At 38.1% G+C, this 12,587-nt stretch overlaps 1 protein-coding gene across 1 annotated transcript; it reads right to left on the reverse strand.

Moving 5' to 3' along the window:
* Window positions 1–8,126: 8,126 nt before the first annotated feature.
* insb (insensible) lies at window positions 8,127–9,405 on the reverse strand. The gene has a single exon (XM_074105259.1). The coding sequence runs from the start codon at window positions 9,095–9,097 to the stop codon at window positions 8,684–8,686; it is 414 nt and encodes a 137-aa protein (XP_073961360.1). The 5' UTR covers window positions 9,098–9,405; the 3' UTR covers window positions 8,127–8,683.
* Window positions 9,406–12,587: the final 3,182 nt, after the last annotated feature.

The raw sequence follows: 12,587 nt of genomic DNA on the forward strand, positions 1-12,587 counted from the left end.
CAATTTTCGAATCGACTATTTTCGAAAATTATCATTTCATTTTGAAACTCGTGTTTAAATAAAAGACGTGTCGACATTATGAATTGAGCTAAGCCACACGTTTAACTCTTGCTGAAAAAATGTTTTTTCATGATTTGCTACGAGTGAACTGCCCAAACCCCCCTGAAAAATATTTATTTTTGTCATTTTGTTACTTCATCACACCTAAACCAATGAACCGATTTAGATGAAATTCGGTATACAGATAATTTGAATTTCGGAAAAGGACACAGGATAGTTTTCATTGCGGATAATTGCATAGTTCCCGTGGGATAGCGACAAACGAATTCTGCGAGGACGGAGTCGCGGGTAACAGCTAGTCTAAACTAAATAGCGGCCATCACAAGACACTTATATACCTACTTTTATCAATTTACGTCTTATAGTTTTTGAGTGAACTGCCTGTGACATACGGACGGACGCAAGGACGGACGGACAGAGTCCGGACAGGAGGAAATTATAAGGGTTTCGTTTTTTGTTATTTTGACCATGGAACCAAGCGACATATCGTCACAACTTTGAAAAAAATGTCGTATCTAAAATCAATATGTCAACAAAATTGAACCTTGCCTTAATGTTGATAAAGTTCACTCAGAAAAGTTATCTATTTTGAGGTGCGAGTTTTCTAAAAGTAGTGACGATATTATTTTGACTGCCGTGTATGTTTGCGTTTAACCTCCATGTGTTCCTGAGAAAATGGCCTTGACCGACAAGCAGAAAGACAAGGAATGATACCTTATGGGTTCTTTATTCCCTTTGAGGTATGAAACCCTAAAAACAAACAATAATCCACTATCAATAACTCAACGCGTCTTTATTATACCTAAGGCGTAATCGTTTTATTTAATGCTCTAGGATTATTGCTAAGCCTTTACGTGATATACTTCATATAACATCACATCAGTCGATATACCTTTCCTATAAACAAATTGAATAATGTACACATATCAAAACATCTTATGACACTATTATCCCTTGACAAATTTGATGTTTTGACGCAGTAGTAATATCACCATCATCATCATCAGCCTACAGCAGTCCACTGCTGGACATAGGCCTCTTCCATGGCGCGCCACAACACTCTGTCTTCAGCCCCTCGCATCCATCCGCCGCCAGCGACCTTTTAAGTTCGTCCGTCCACCGTGCCTCAGGACGCCCTACACTACTTTTTCCCGTCCGTGGTCCCCATTCGAGGACTCGTCTGCTCCACCGTTCATCGGTCCTGTGAAAGACGTGGCCAGCCCAACGCCACTTCAGCGAATTAATTCTTTGAGCAACGTCGGTCACTTTCGTTCTTTGTCGAATAATGTGATTTCGGATTTTATAAGTTTAGTAATAAACTAATACTTGTAAAACAATACCTATTGAAATGTTCAAAACTGTCTAGAAAATATCCCTTGGCACTTTGATGAGTGTAGTACAAATAAGTGTGCGTGACCAATCAAAATCGACTGAAATAAAAGTAGGTACATATTTCATTTTCAGTTTGGCTGTGGAAATACAGCGGGTTCAATTTCAAGTACAAATAACGAAGGAGCTAATTGGGCACATCGCAGTATGTAACTGGAAAATTTATTCATTCGTTGGATCTGTGTGACATAATGCTGTATGTGAAAGTGGATGAGGGTGAGTTTAGCATGAAAATATATATTCGTGTCATTCAGATGTAATCGTTTGTTACGTATATCGTATGGTTGCGGCAAGGTAAACAATTGATCACTTTTTTATAATGTGGTCTAATTCCCAACCATTTCGAGGAATAGGTTTATTAAATAATTTTATCACATTTTAGTAAAAAAATACTAAATCATCGTGTGTATAATTTGCAAAATAACGTTTGACCTTTGTTTGACCTTCATCGTAAATAAACGTTATGTAACTAAACTGCCTAATCCTAACACTGACAGGTGACAGATGACACTACGTTTTTTTAAATAATTGTTACGGGCAAAGATAAACGTAGCTTTTAACTCCATAACAACTACGGTTAGCTATAATTCCGGTTAACTTATAAATGGGAAAAAAATTAAAATACCACCAACGGGACTTATCACGCTAACACACACGAGTAATATTTACCTCGACGTTTCGGCAACATTGAGTGAAAATTACGAAAGTTTAAAACGTTATAAAAATTTAAAACCCAATTAAAACCAAAACCCTTCAAATAGATGTCTTAAGTTCACAACCGAGTAATAAGTAAGTATAACAAAATTTTCCCAAAATTTCCGCGGCATAAGGAATAAAGAGGATGCGAAGAGGCTGAGAGCAGCGCGCTTTCCCTGCTTTATCTTAAAAACGGTTAAGCGTAAAAACAAGAGAAAAAACAGAAAAAAATATAAATAATTTCGTAGTACATGTAAATGTAATCAATCAAAATCAAAGGAAGTGAGATTAGCAAAAACCGATTTTAGACACCATACCTTGAATATCTTAAGAGAGATTCAGTGAGACTTTAGGGGTAATTTTTAGAATGCCAAAATAAAAGTTTCTAGCCTGTTATCTCTTATTACGAGGTAGGCAACTCTCATATTGCTTATGCGACTGCATTACAACGTGTTATTGTCAGTCCAAATTCTTTTCCCTCGCGTGCTCCGTTGTTTCTTTTGAAACCGATTTCATTTCGTGCTCTAAACAAATTAAACCCCACCACGCCACATGTTGGGGTAAATCGGTCAAATGGGCCAGACAGCTCCCAGATGCACCCCTCGTTCATACAAACAGACCAAAAGGAACTTTAGTACTATGATGTAAAGTAAATTTTATCTTACCGGGTTGCAAAAAGTAAAAAAAAAATGTTGTGAATGGTGGCAGGGTCTTTCTGTGGCATTTGGTCGACGGTACGCGTACTATAGAAAGCTCGGAAGTGTGTTGGTGTGTTTTTTCTTGATACTAAAGGTGTAAGCAGGTTTACGCAAGATTTCACTGCGAAGGGGCACGGACGCAAGGTGGGTAATTTTTTTTGCATAGGTAGCGTGTGTGTGTGAGCAAGCAAGAGCGAGAAAACAAGTGAGTTAGCAGATGGATGGCTTCATTGACAGCTGAGTTATCTTCCTGCATCTGTCCTTTTTCGCTACAAATATTTTATATCTGATATCAATGTGAAATATGTAATGTAGGTATGTGGTTCTGAGATTAACTAATCCTTGTGATAAATTATCATTGAAATTTAAGATAGGTAACGGTATAAGTAAGACTAGGTATAGGTCGATAATTCAATTCAACGTCTCTATTATGAAAAAAAACTCTCGTATGTAGATTTTGATACCTATGTACTCGTACATACTGTTGATTTTAATCGGCAAGCGTCTAATAAAAAACTTAATGCCGCAAGCTGTTACGTGTTTCAGGATATTTTAAAAAGGCAATGACTAAAGTATTATCAAATTATAAATACAGGACGGTTTGTGAGTTTAAATATGGAGCTGTGGAGTTCGTCAAATAACAAAACTCTTTTATAAAACAATGCAACTAAGCCGTGCTAGGGCTTAATGGATTCGTTGTGAGATGCACTTTGGAAATAAATCACTAAAAAGTAAGAAATAAAAAAAAAAGTAAAAAAAAAAACTCCAAAATTGTTTTTTAACAAAAATAGAACCGATTACAAAAAAACTTGAAAATAATTTTCTACTAGCTTGAAGTCGGTGCCAGCAGGAGTGGAACTATAGTCTTCTACCTCACCATCGTACTATACTGGGCTTCAATCACTCCTGTTGGCTCGTGCTCAGGCACCGACATCAAGTCAGTAGAAAAACATTTTCAAGATTTTTGTAGTCGGTCCTAATTATGTAAAAAAAAAATTTGGACTTTTTCACTTTTACTTTTTTTTGTGACTTCGTTCATTACACTTAAGAGGGTTTATACCTGCTGACCTGACAACGTTGCATTTTTGTTAGTTTATCTCGATTATTCCATAAAAATTGAATGAAAATTAATAATGTTGTCTGATAGAACCCTTCTTAATATATAAGTTAATGTGTCTACTCCAATAATTATTCGTTATAGACTTTTATTTTCTTTAAAAACCGGTCATAAACATTAATTCGTTTTTAAGGAAAACATTGAAGATATTTAAATCATCTACATTCAAATTATTTGAAAATATTATGACACAAAAATAGCTCAGTTATATGCGAGGAGAATCGAACCTTGCATTTAAAGCCCCATGGTCGGAGGCACTCCAAATATTATGTTGATTAAATAATGCATGTTCTTTAAAAGTAGGTATGCTATAGTTGAGTTAGAAGCCGTGGTGGCCTAGTGGTTTGACATATCGCCTCTCAAGCAGCAGCTGGTCGTGGGTCCAAATCCCCGGCTCGCACCTCTGAGTTTTTCGAAATTCATGTGCGGAATTACATTTGAAATTTATCACGAGCTTTGCGGTGAAGGAAAACATCGTGAGGAAACCTGCACAAACCTGCGAAGCAATTAAATGGTGCGTGTGAAGTTCCCAATCCGCATTGCGCCCGCGTGGGAACTATGGCCCAAGCCTTCTTATTCTGCGAGGAGGCCTGTGCCCAGCAGTGGGTCGTATATAGGCTGGGATGATGCTATAGTTAATTTTTATATAAAATTTTGAATGTAAGAAGCCTGGAAATTTCGCATTAAGAAGACCAAAGGTAACTTGTGATTTGAATATGCGTTTAATAATCAATAATCAAAGCCCAAGCCTTTTTAATCTGAGAGGAGATCTGTGCCCAGCGATGGGACGTAGATGGCCTGGGATGGTGATGATTATGAATCAACAAGATCTCAGACTTGCACTCTAATACGCCTTCTCCATGTTTAGAAGACAGTATCCGAGATCCGCTCGATATAGCGTATATACACGAATTTCAGAAACCAAACACGAGTTGTGAATTGTTGAAAAGGCAGTGTTCATTCGTTAATCTCAAATTCCATCACAATTAGGCTTTGTGGAACTTTTATTAGGTATTCTGAAAATAGAGGGCACTGAAATTAAAATCATTTCACCAAACAAGATCGCTATTCAATGCAGAAATGTATGTATGTTTGTATGTGTGTACAGTCGTGAACCGTGATTGTTAAGCATTGGCATCTATGTACCTTACGGCACACATATACACATACATACATACACAAGTAGATGTCGATGTTATTGAGCCCTTGCCACGGTTCGAAATTTACGTAATGCTATATCGCTTGACAATATTTACACAATATGACAATTTGAAAACCGTCCAGCCCTTAAGGTTACAGAGAGGACCATACAATTAGACGTACATATTTACAGTCACCATCATTAATATCTGCCACAGCGGAGCGTGCAAAAATACCTGACACGTCCTTCCGGCCCTAGAAATAGAGTCGAATCAGATATTTATGCACGCATAAATATCTGATTTATTTGTACATCCGATTGAAAAACATAACCCTCTTTCGGGCGGTTGAATCAAAAAAGCTGAAACAATTATCACCTCAAATTCCTCGTACCATGAGACCTGCTCGAAGCCTAAACTGTCGATAGTAGAGTTTTTCGTAATTAAAAGCACTCGACACTCGATTCTATTTTTATGTTCGTGCCATTTCAATGTTAATAATCCCCACAGTATTAAAAGTACATTCATTTGAAAATCCGTATAAAATGAAAACTTATTTGATGCCTAAAAATATATTGAAACCCTTGTCGTTCAGCTAAAAATAGGCCACGAATCAAAAGCCTGCCTACGTCATATCGGACCTTGTAGGTTGTAGGTAGATGCTGTTATTATAATTCAGCGTCGATGCCGACGCCAACGATGGGTTCACTATTACGAAATATTCTTAACAGGAAAATAATAATTGGGCTTATGCGGAGATCGGAGATGAAGAGGAGCAGGCCTTTGCCTAGCAGAAGGACAGACATAATAATTAAAAAATTGCGCGTCGTGAGCGTACGTGCTACGTTTGTTAAAACATACGCATAACAACCATTAGCGGGTCTAATTTAACGTGGAAATTTAAATAATTAGAGTTCCGTACCCCAAAAAGAAAAAAACGGAACCCATATTATCTCGTGAGTCCTCGCGTATGTACTTTATAAAGAACAAATCCGCACTGAGAGTAACAGCCGAATATCCCATCCCACTAAAATTACACTAATTCTTTTAGTTCATTGATAAGGACCTTTGCAAAGTAACGACTGATTCAATAAATTAACTATCAGGTAGTTTATATCAATGAACTGAATCGTCTGCTTAAGTTAACGGAAATAAAAAAAAACACGGTGTAGACCAAGAAACTTATCCAATCTAGCCCGTTATGTGGTCTCTGACCCATCTAGTCCGTTATTTGCTCTTGGTAGGTAAGTACATATACATGGTGATTATATACAAGCCACAATACGCCATACAATAGTTAATCTAGTAAGGCAGGGTCTGATTAGACTCCAAACGTGCTAATACCGTCTAATTCAGCTTCAGGCAAGCATTAAGGCATGTAGGAACCTACTGAATATTAAAGCGTAAAGCATTAAATTTTAACTGGTTAACTTAGTTTAGTTTATTTTATACATTCAATGTATATAGTAAAAATACATAGGTATAATGAAGTAAAGAAACAAACTATAAAAATATGAATAATAATTGATTGAGTTCTCCTTTTGTAGATTTTTTTGACGTCCATAAGATCTAAGTTAAAGAGCAACTTAAAGCTGACTTAGTCAATTTACTGGTAGATTAGTACCTAGGTATATTACCTGCTAGATTTGTCTGTTGTTTGTTTATAGCTAAGCTTAATACTCAGCAGCGGAGTGGTGAGCGAGATAAAAATACACCAATAGAATTGTATACCTAAAATCACCGCAGTGCAGTGCAATCAGTGGACAGGGAGTTTAATTAGCTTAAAAAGTCATACAAAACTGGGAAGCGGAGCAAGGAAGAGGAGCGGGGAAGTGGGGCGGAGAAAAGTCTAGGAAGTTAGAGCGAATTAAACTCCATCTGTTAAGTCCATCTCTACCTACGTCTTTGGTCTGAGTACTAATAGTAAATAAATAATCCAACAGTGCACGTTCTACGGCTGGCAAGATGATGATGATGATATATTGTTATTTGCCTTTTCAGAATGATCCCCGATATCACCTCTCCAGCGACGCCTCCAGAAGATCAGAAACCCAAGTTGACAGCCCACGAGTTCCACAAAACACTATTGAAAATGCTTTCAAAGTACGAAGGCGAGGTTGATGAGCAAGTCCACAAAATGCTCATTGAGTACGCGTACAGAGGCAGTGACGTCAGCTATAGTTCACGAAATGAAAGTGCACGTCGATAAGTGTCAAGATTTTTTAAACAGAAGGAGGTATTTGTTAGCAAAACGAATCTATCTATTCAACTCGGTAGCTTGAGGAATTAACGCTAATGAAAAACAGAATCTCATTTAGGTATCTAAAAAAACCGCATCTCTTTAGAGTTTTTCCTAAATACATAAAACGAACGTACTATCATAGTATATTGTAACCACAACCAATGTAATCACTGTAGATCACAGGTAGATCTGTGCTTAAAAATGGCCAAATCGCTTTGAAAATTTGACACTGCATTATTTGATGTTCTTAAACAAAGCTAATTTAAAGCACGAAACGAAAACTAACACAAAGTAAGTACATAGCCAAATAAAAATATTCTTTTGTGAGAAATCTTTACCCTTCATAAGGGCCCCAAACAAATTTTTATACGGGGCCCCGCCAAGGCACGCTACGCCACTGCCGATTTGTATAGATTTACACACTTTGGTATGTACTCGAAACCGACATTATGAGCATTGCTGAAATGTGTATGAAGTTCAACTGTCGTAAGAGAAATCTATAGGTACAAATTAAAAAAAAAACTTTTTCTTCCTCGAATTGAATAGCATTAGCCAAAGTATTTCTAGTCTAGCTTAAGATTTATTTATCTACTCATATAATATGAATTAAGTAATTGAGATTTTTATGTGCTTCAATTTGTAATACTCATTAGGTATGTTAATGAACTATCTAATAAAATTAACTTAAAGAACGTTTTTAATGTCTACTTTGTTAAGCTCTAATTAATATTAAATGGACATGAATTCGTAATTAATGGAAATAGAGTGTAGAAATAAATATACTATTTACACATCATCGTGAATTTTGATTTATTTAATATTCAAATCTTTATCTATACATAATGTATCGCCTAGATCTTAGTCAAAACCACAGTGACTTTTAATCGCCATATTTCAGAAGTTCTAAACGAAATCTGGTAGGTACTGCATTTTGTTAATTACATGACATAAAGTTCATAAATTATACTTAAAAAAAATACACAAGTTTTTAGAATGAATAAAAAATCTGTACACTTACAATGGGACGATTCATTCCGTACACAATAGAGATTTACTTAACAATTATATTTCGTAATATTTGACTAGGTAGTGACTAGATTAGACCATTGGATCGGGCCACCTGTTGCTTCGATTCGCAATTTTCCACCTTACGGCATCCGTCTTAAATACTAACCCGAGCCCGGTATGGAAAGGAATGTACTTATACGTAGAACTTGGTCGAAACACGAAAAACAATCACTCAAAATATAAGCACAGAGTCACAGAGTCGTTTGAGGAACAATGGTTGGTCTGGAATGGGTACATATAGTTAGTTTTGGGCGGGCTCTGGGCCCAGCAACACTCAGGCGACGGCCATCTCGCCGATGCCGCGCAACAGACGCGAGCGCAGCCGCGCAAACACCGGGTGCTCGATGGGGATGCCGCGACCGTGCAGGAACCGCAGCGTTTCTTGAGCGCACACCAGAAATCCCAACTGCTCGGGGTCCATGTCCACTGGCACCGAATCCAAAAGCGGGTCCTCGTTCTCGTCTCCGAACTCTTCGTCCTCATCCCCCGAGGACGGCTCGCGGCGCTGTGTATCATCCAATTCCACTGAACAAATGCGCCCGAAAAGTCGTTTCAACGCTTGCCGCTTCTCAGCGCTCTCCGAATCATGCAGCAAAGGCTCGCTGCGGGAGCGCTTGCGGCGCCGCTGCCTCTTAACACGCAAATCAGCCTCCGTTTCATCAGAATCGCGTTTGCGCTTACCAGTCATTATCGCAGTTAGTCTGCCGGCGTCAGATTGCACACTGCGAATGGGCCGTACTCAGGGAATTGAAGGGCCACGACGCAATTAAACGGGTGTCGTCCTTCCCTTTTTGCCGGCGGGGCGGGACGCGCGTGCGAGCGAGACGGCGACGGCAGCTGCACCGGGAACAGCTGGGTGACCAGTTGCAGGGAGCGGGGCACGCACGCTTTGTTTGATAAAGTTTATTCGGTGGAATAAAATTGTTAGCCGCGATTGCGCGAGCCGGCGGGGCGCGGGCGGGGCGAGACAGGACCGGCCGGGCCGGCAGCTGCGTGGCATCTGCCGCCCCGGCTTCAGGTGAATTCCCCATGCTTCGTCTCAAGGCGCCTTCTATCGACTTAGCTCGGTGTAAACAAAGCTACCTGCCTTCCTAACCTGCGTAACTAAACCCTACAAATTGATGAAACAGACAGAGGCGGACGCTCGGAGACTGATTCCGAATGCGATGCCTTTGTTTACTCAACAAATCGGTCACTACAGTAGGTACTTATGATCTACAATTTCGATGGATTTTGAACTGAATATATCGTTAATGTGTTATTTTGACAGAGTTTTACGATGAATAAGAAAATGAAGGTAGATTTGTAGCTCCGGGCACGTAAAAAACGTACGCAAAAGAGTAAAAAAAGACATCGCCCTTGTTCCATCGACAAAGTAATTACCTGATTAAACTTCAAACCTCCCGTAGTGGGCTGTGTAAAAGGGAAACTAAATAAAACGCATCCGCGCTCATCGTTTCACGAACATTTCAGGCCACTATGTACAAAGGTAAACTAAGTACATAAATAGTAAAAATCAATACTGCCCGGCTTATGTACTGCTATATACAGGAAACGAACTGTCGAATATAGTGAACTACAGACGTAATCTGTGTATGTATTAGAGACTGTGACATTTTATGTTAGTAGTTGATCGCTGGCTATTCATATTGCCGGCGAGAACTCTTACTCCTCTGGTTAGTTGCAGCGATGCTAGCAAAGATGAAATTCGCTCAGCGATGCTTGCTTAGCAGACACATCTTCCGCTGAAAGAACAAGAAGTGGTCATTTTGCTTTATAGTGCAAGTACCTAATAACCTGTCACATTCGCCATTACACCGTATCATATAATGTCATGACAGTAACTAATAGCAACATGTCAGGCAAAAATATATTCTTTGTATTGGAAGGCATGAGACTATGCCCACTATACTAAAAACTGGAATTCAAGACCAAAAAGTCTACGACAGATATGTCACTGTTAAATCTCTCAATCTGTCACTGTCAAATAAACTTTTCAGGTTTAGCCAACCTTTTTTATCAGTGATCATAAAATTCTATATTGTTGTTGTGTCTGTCATTTTTTAATGCGCAAGTTGTCTCCGCGTGGTTTCTGGAATTTTGCTATCAAGTTGCGAAAACTACAATCACCGTACAACGTGAAGAAGAAGAATATATTTATCTTTAATTTAACTGACATTGGCCTAAGCCTTAAGGCCGCCATTGAGGGGAATAATAATAACCTTTTTTAATATGATTCCTTGTATTGTTATTAAATAAGGATTTTGTGAAATAAATATATTTACTAACTTATTTTCAACTCTCAACTAACATTGAGACAATTTTATTCTAAGGAACATAAACAGGATAAGGTTGCGTTGTTCTACCACAGTGTAGTCCTGAATATTTATTTTATTCCGTTTTTTCGTATTTGTTGTTATGGCCGCAACAGAATACATTATCTGTGAAAATTTCAACTGCCATGGTTTATGTTATGAGATACAGTACAGCCTAATGACAGACGGACAACTGAGTCTTAGTAATAGGCCTCATATTAAATCACAGGAAAGGAATTTGAAAAGGTTAAATGAAATATTTTTTAACTGTTTTAACCACCATATTTAGCCACCATAAACCCCATAAAGCGCGCTACACACTATTACTCTGCAGTTTTGTTGATTAGCTAAATGTATGTAAAAAATTAAATCAAATATTAGTTTGATTTTATCGTAATTGTAAATTATTGCACCAAATGTTATGAATGGTTTGCTAATGTTTCGGCGAATAACGTTTGGCAACCTGTTACATTTCGCAACTTTTAATTTCCCAACTGTTTAATATTTCTGAAACTGTAAATACTAACTAACCTAACCTAACCCAAAGGGTTCTACACGATGGCCCTGTAATAAATCCCGAAATGTTTACAGTTTTAGAGTTTGCGAAATGAAAAGTTGCGAAATGAAACAGTTTGCCAAACGTTACGTTGCGAAAAGGCAGTACTCGGTTATGAATACCTGAAGAAATACAAGCACAATACCATTTTTTCAACCAAAAATTACGAAATAATTAAGTTTTTATTCAGGCGTCTAGTATTTATGTAAAAGTAGTACTTAAACAAAATTACTTCTTTAAATTATAGAATCGAAATTACTAATAAAAAGAATATTCTATCGTGTGTTTTAAAAAAAGGAATGTACTTTTGTACACACATTTTATTTCAGTGGCAGCATTGTAGTAGATTTTTTGTTCTTGAATTCCAGTTTTAAGTATAGCACGTTTCCTAACCAACCGTCGCCGTCAAATGTCATGTATGCGCTTGTCATTCCGTTCCTGTCACGTTCTATTACGGTCATGGCATCGTACGGTGTAATGGGTAGAGACCTTTTTAGCCCAGCTACGAATCTATCGGAACTACACACTCGCTTCTTGCTGTTAGCTCGTATCTAGTTTCTAGCTCTATTCGCTTCTCGTTCATCGACGGCGGTGGGACAAAAGCTTAAATCTAGGGCCACGATATTTTGCATGAGTGATCGTCATGTTATGACACAAACGAAGAACTCGATGTGTCTTTTGGTAATTCACATGGAAATTCAGTAAAATCTCGGAATTTCAACCACCACCATTGACCACCAAAGTTCAAGACTAATGCGCTCCATTCTACTTGAAATGTCAACTGTTTCTGCGTTATTAACCGACGAAAAAAACGGAGGAGGTTCTCAAGTCGACGCGTTTTTTTTTAATGTATGACCACGCATAACTTTTTACAGAGTAGTCCGATTTTGATGATTCTTTTTTAATTGGAAAGCGGATACCCCGAGAGTGGTCTCATTTAAATTTGGAAAAAATATTCCTACCCTAAGGGTAGGAAAACAGGGGATGATTGATTGTTCAGTCGCTGATTGTACTGTATAACCAGGCATAACTTTTTACAGAGTAGTCTGATTTTCATAATTCTTTTTTTATTAGATAGGGTATACCTTGAAGTATACATTTGGGAAAAAAACACCCCAAGGGTGGGAAAAAAGTATAAAATAAAAACTTTTTAACAAAAAAATTGAACCGCCGAAAAAAGTGAGAAGCGCAAAATAATACCTTTTTTGTTTGACCTTAATCTAGGTACCACTTTGAACCAGGAGGAGTGATAGAAGCCCAACAGGTAGACGACTATAGGTCCACTCCTCCTGGCTCGCGCTGAGGCA

This window comes from Choristoneura fumiferana, chromosome 23 (assembly GCF_025370935.1).
Source record: "Choristoneura fumiferana chromosome 23, NRCan_CFum_1, whole genome shotgun sequence".
Classification (NCBI taxonomy): Eukaryota; Metazoa; Arthropoda; class Insecta; order Lepidoptera; family Tortricidae; genus Choristoneura; species Choristoneura fumiferana.

Excerpts from the sequence above, each read along its gene's own strand:
- insb (XM_074105259.1), bottom strand. The coding sequence starts at position 9,097 with ATGACTGGTAAGCGCAAACGCGATTCTGATGAAACGGAGGCTGATTTG.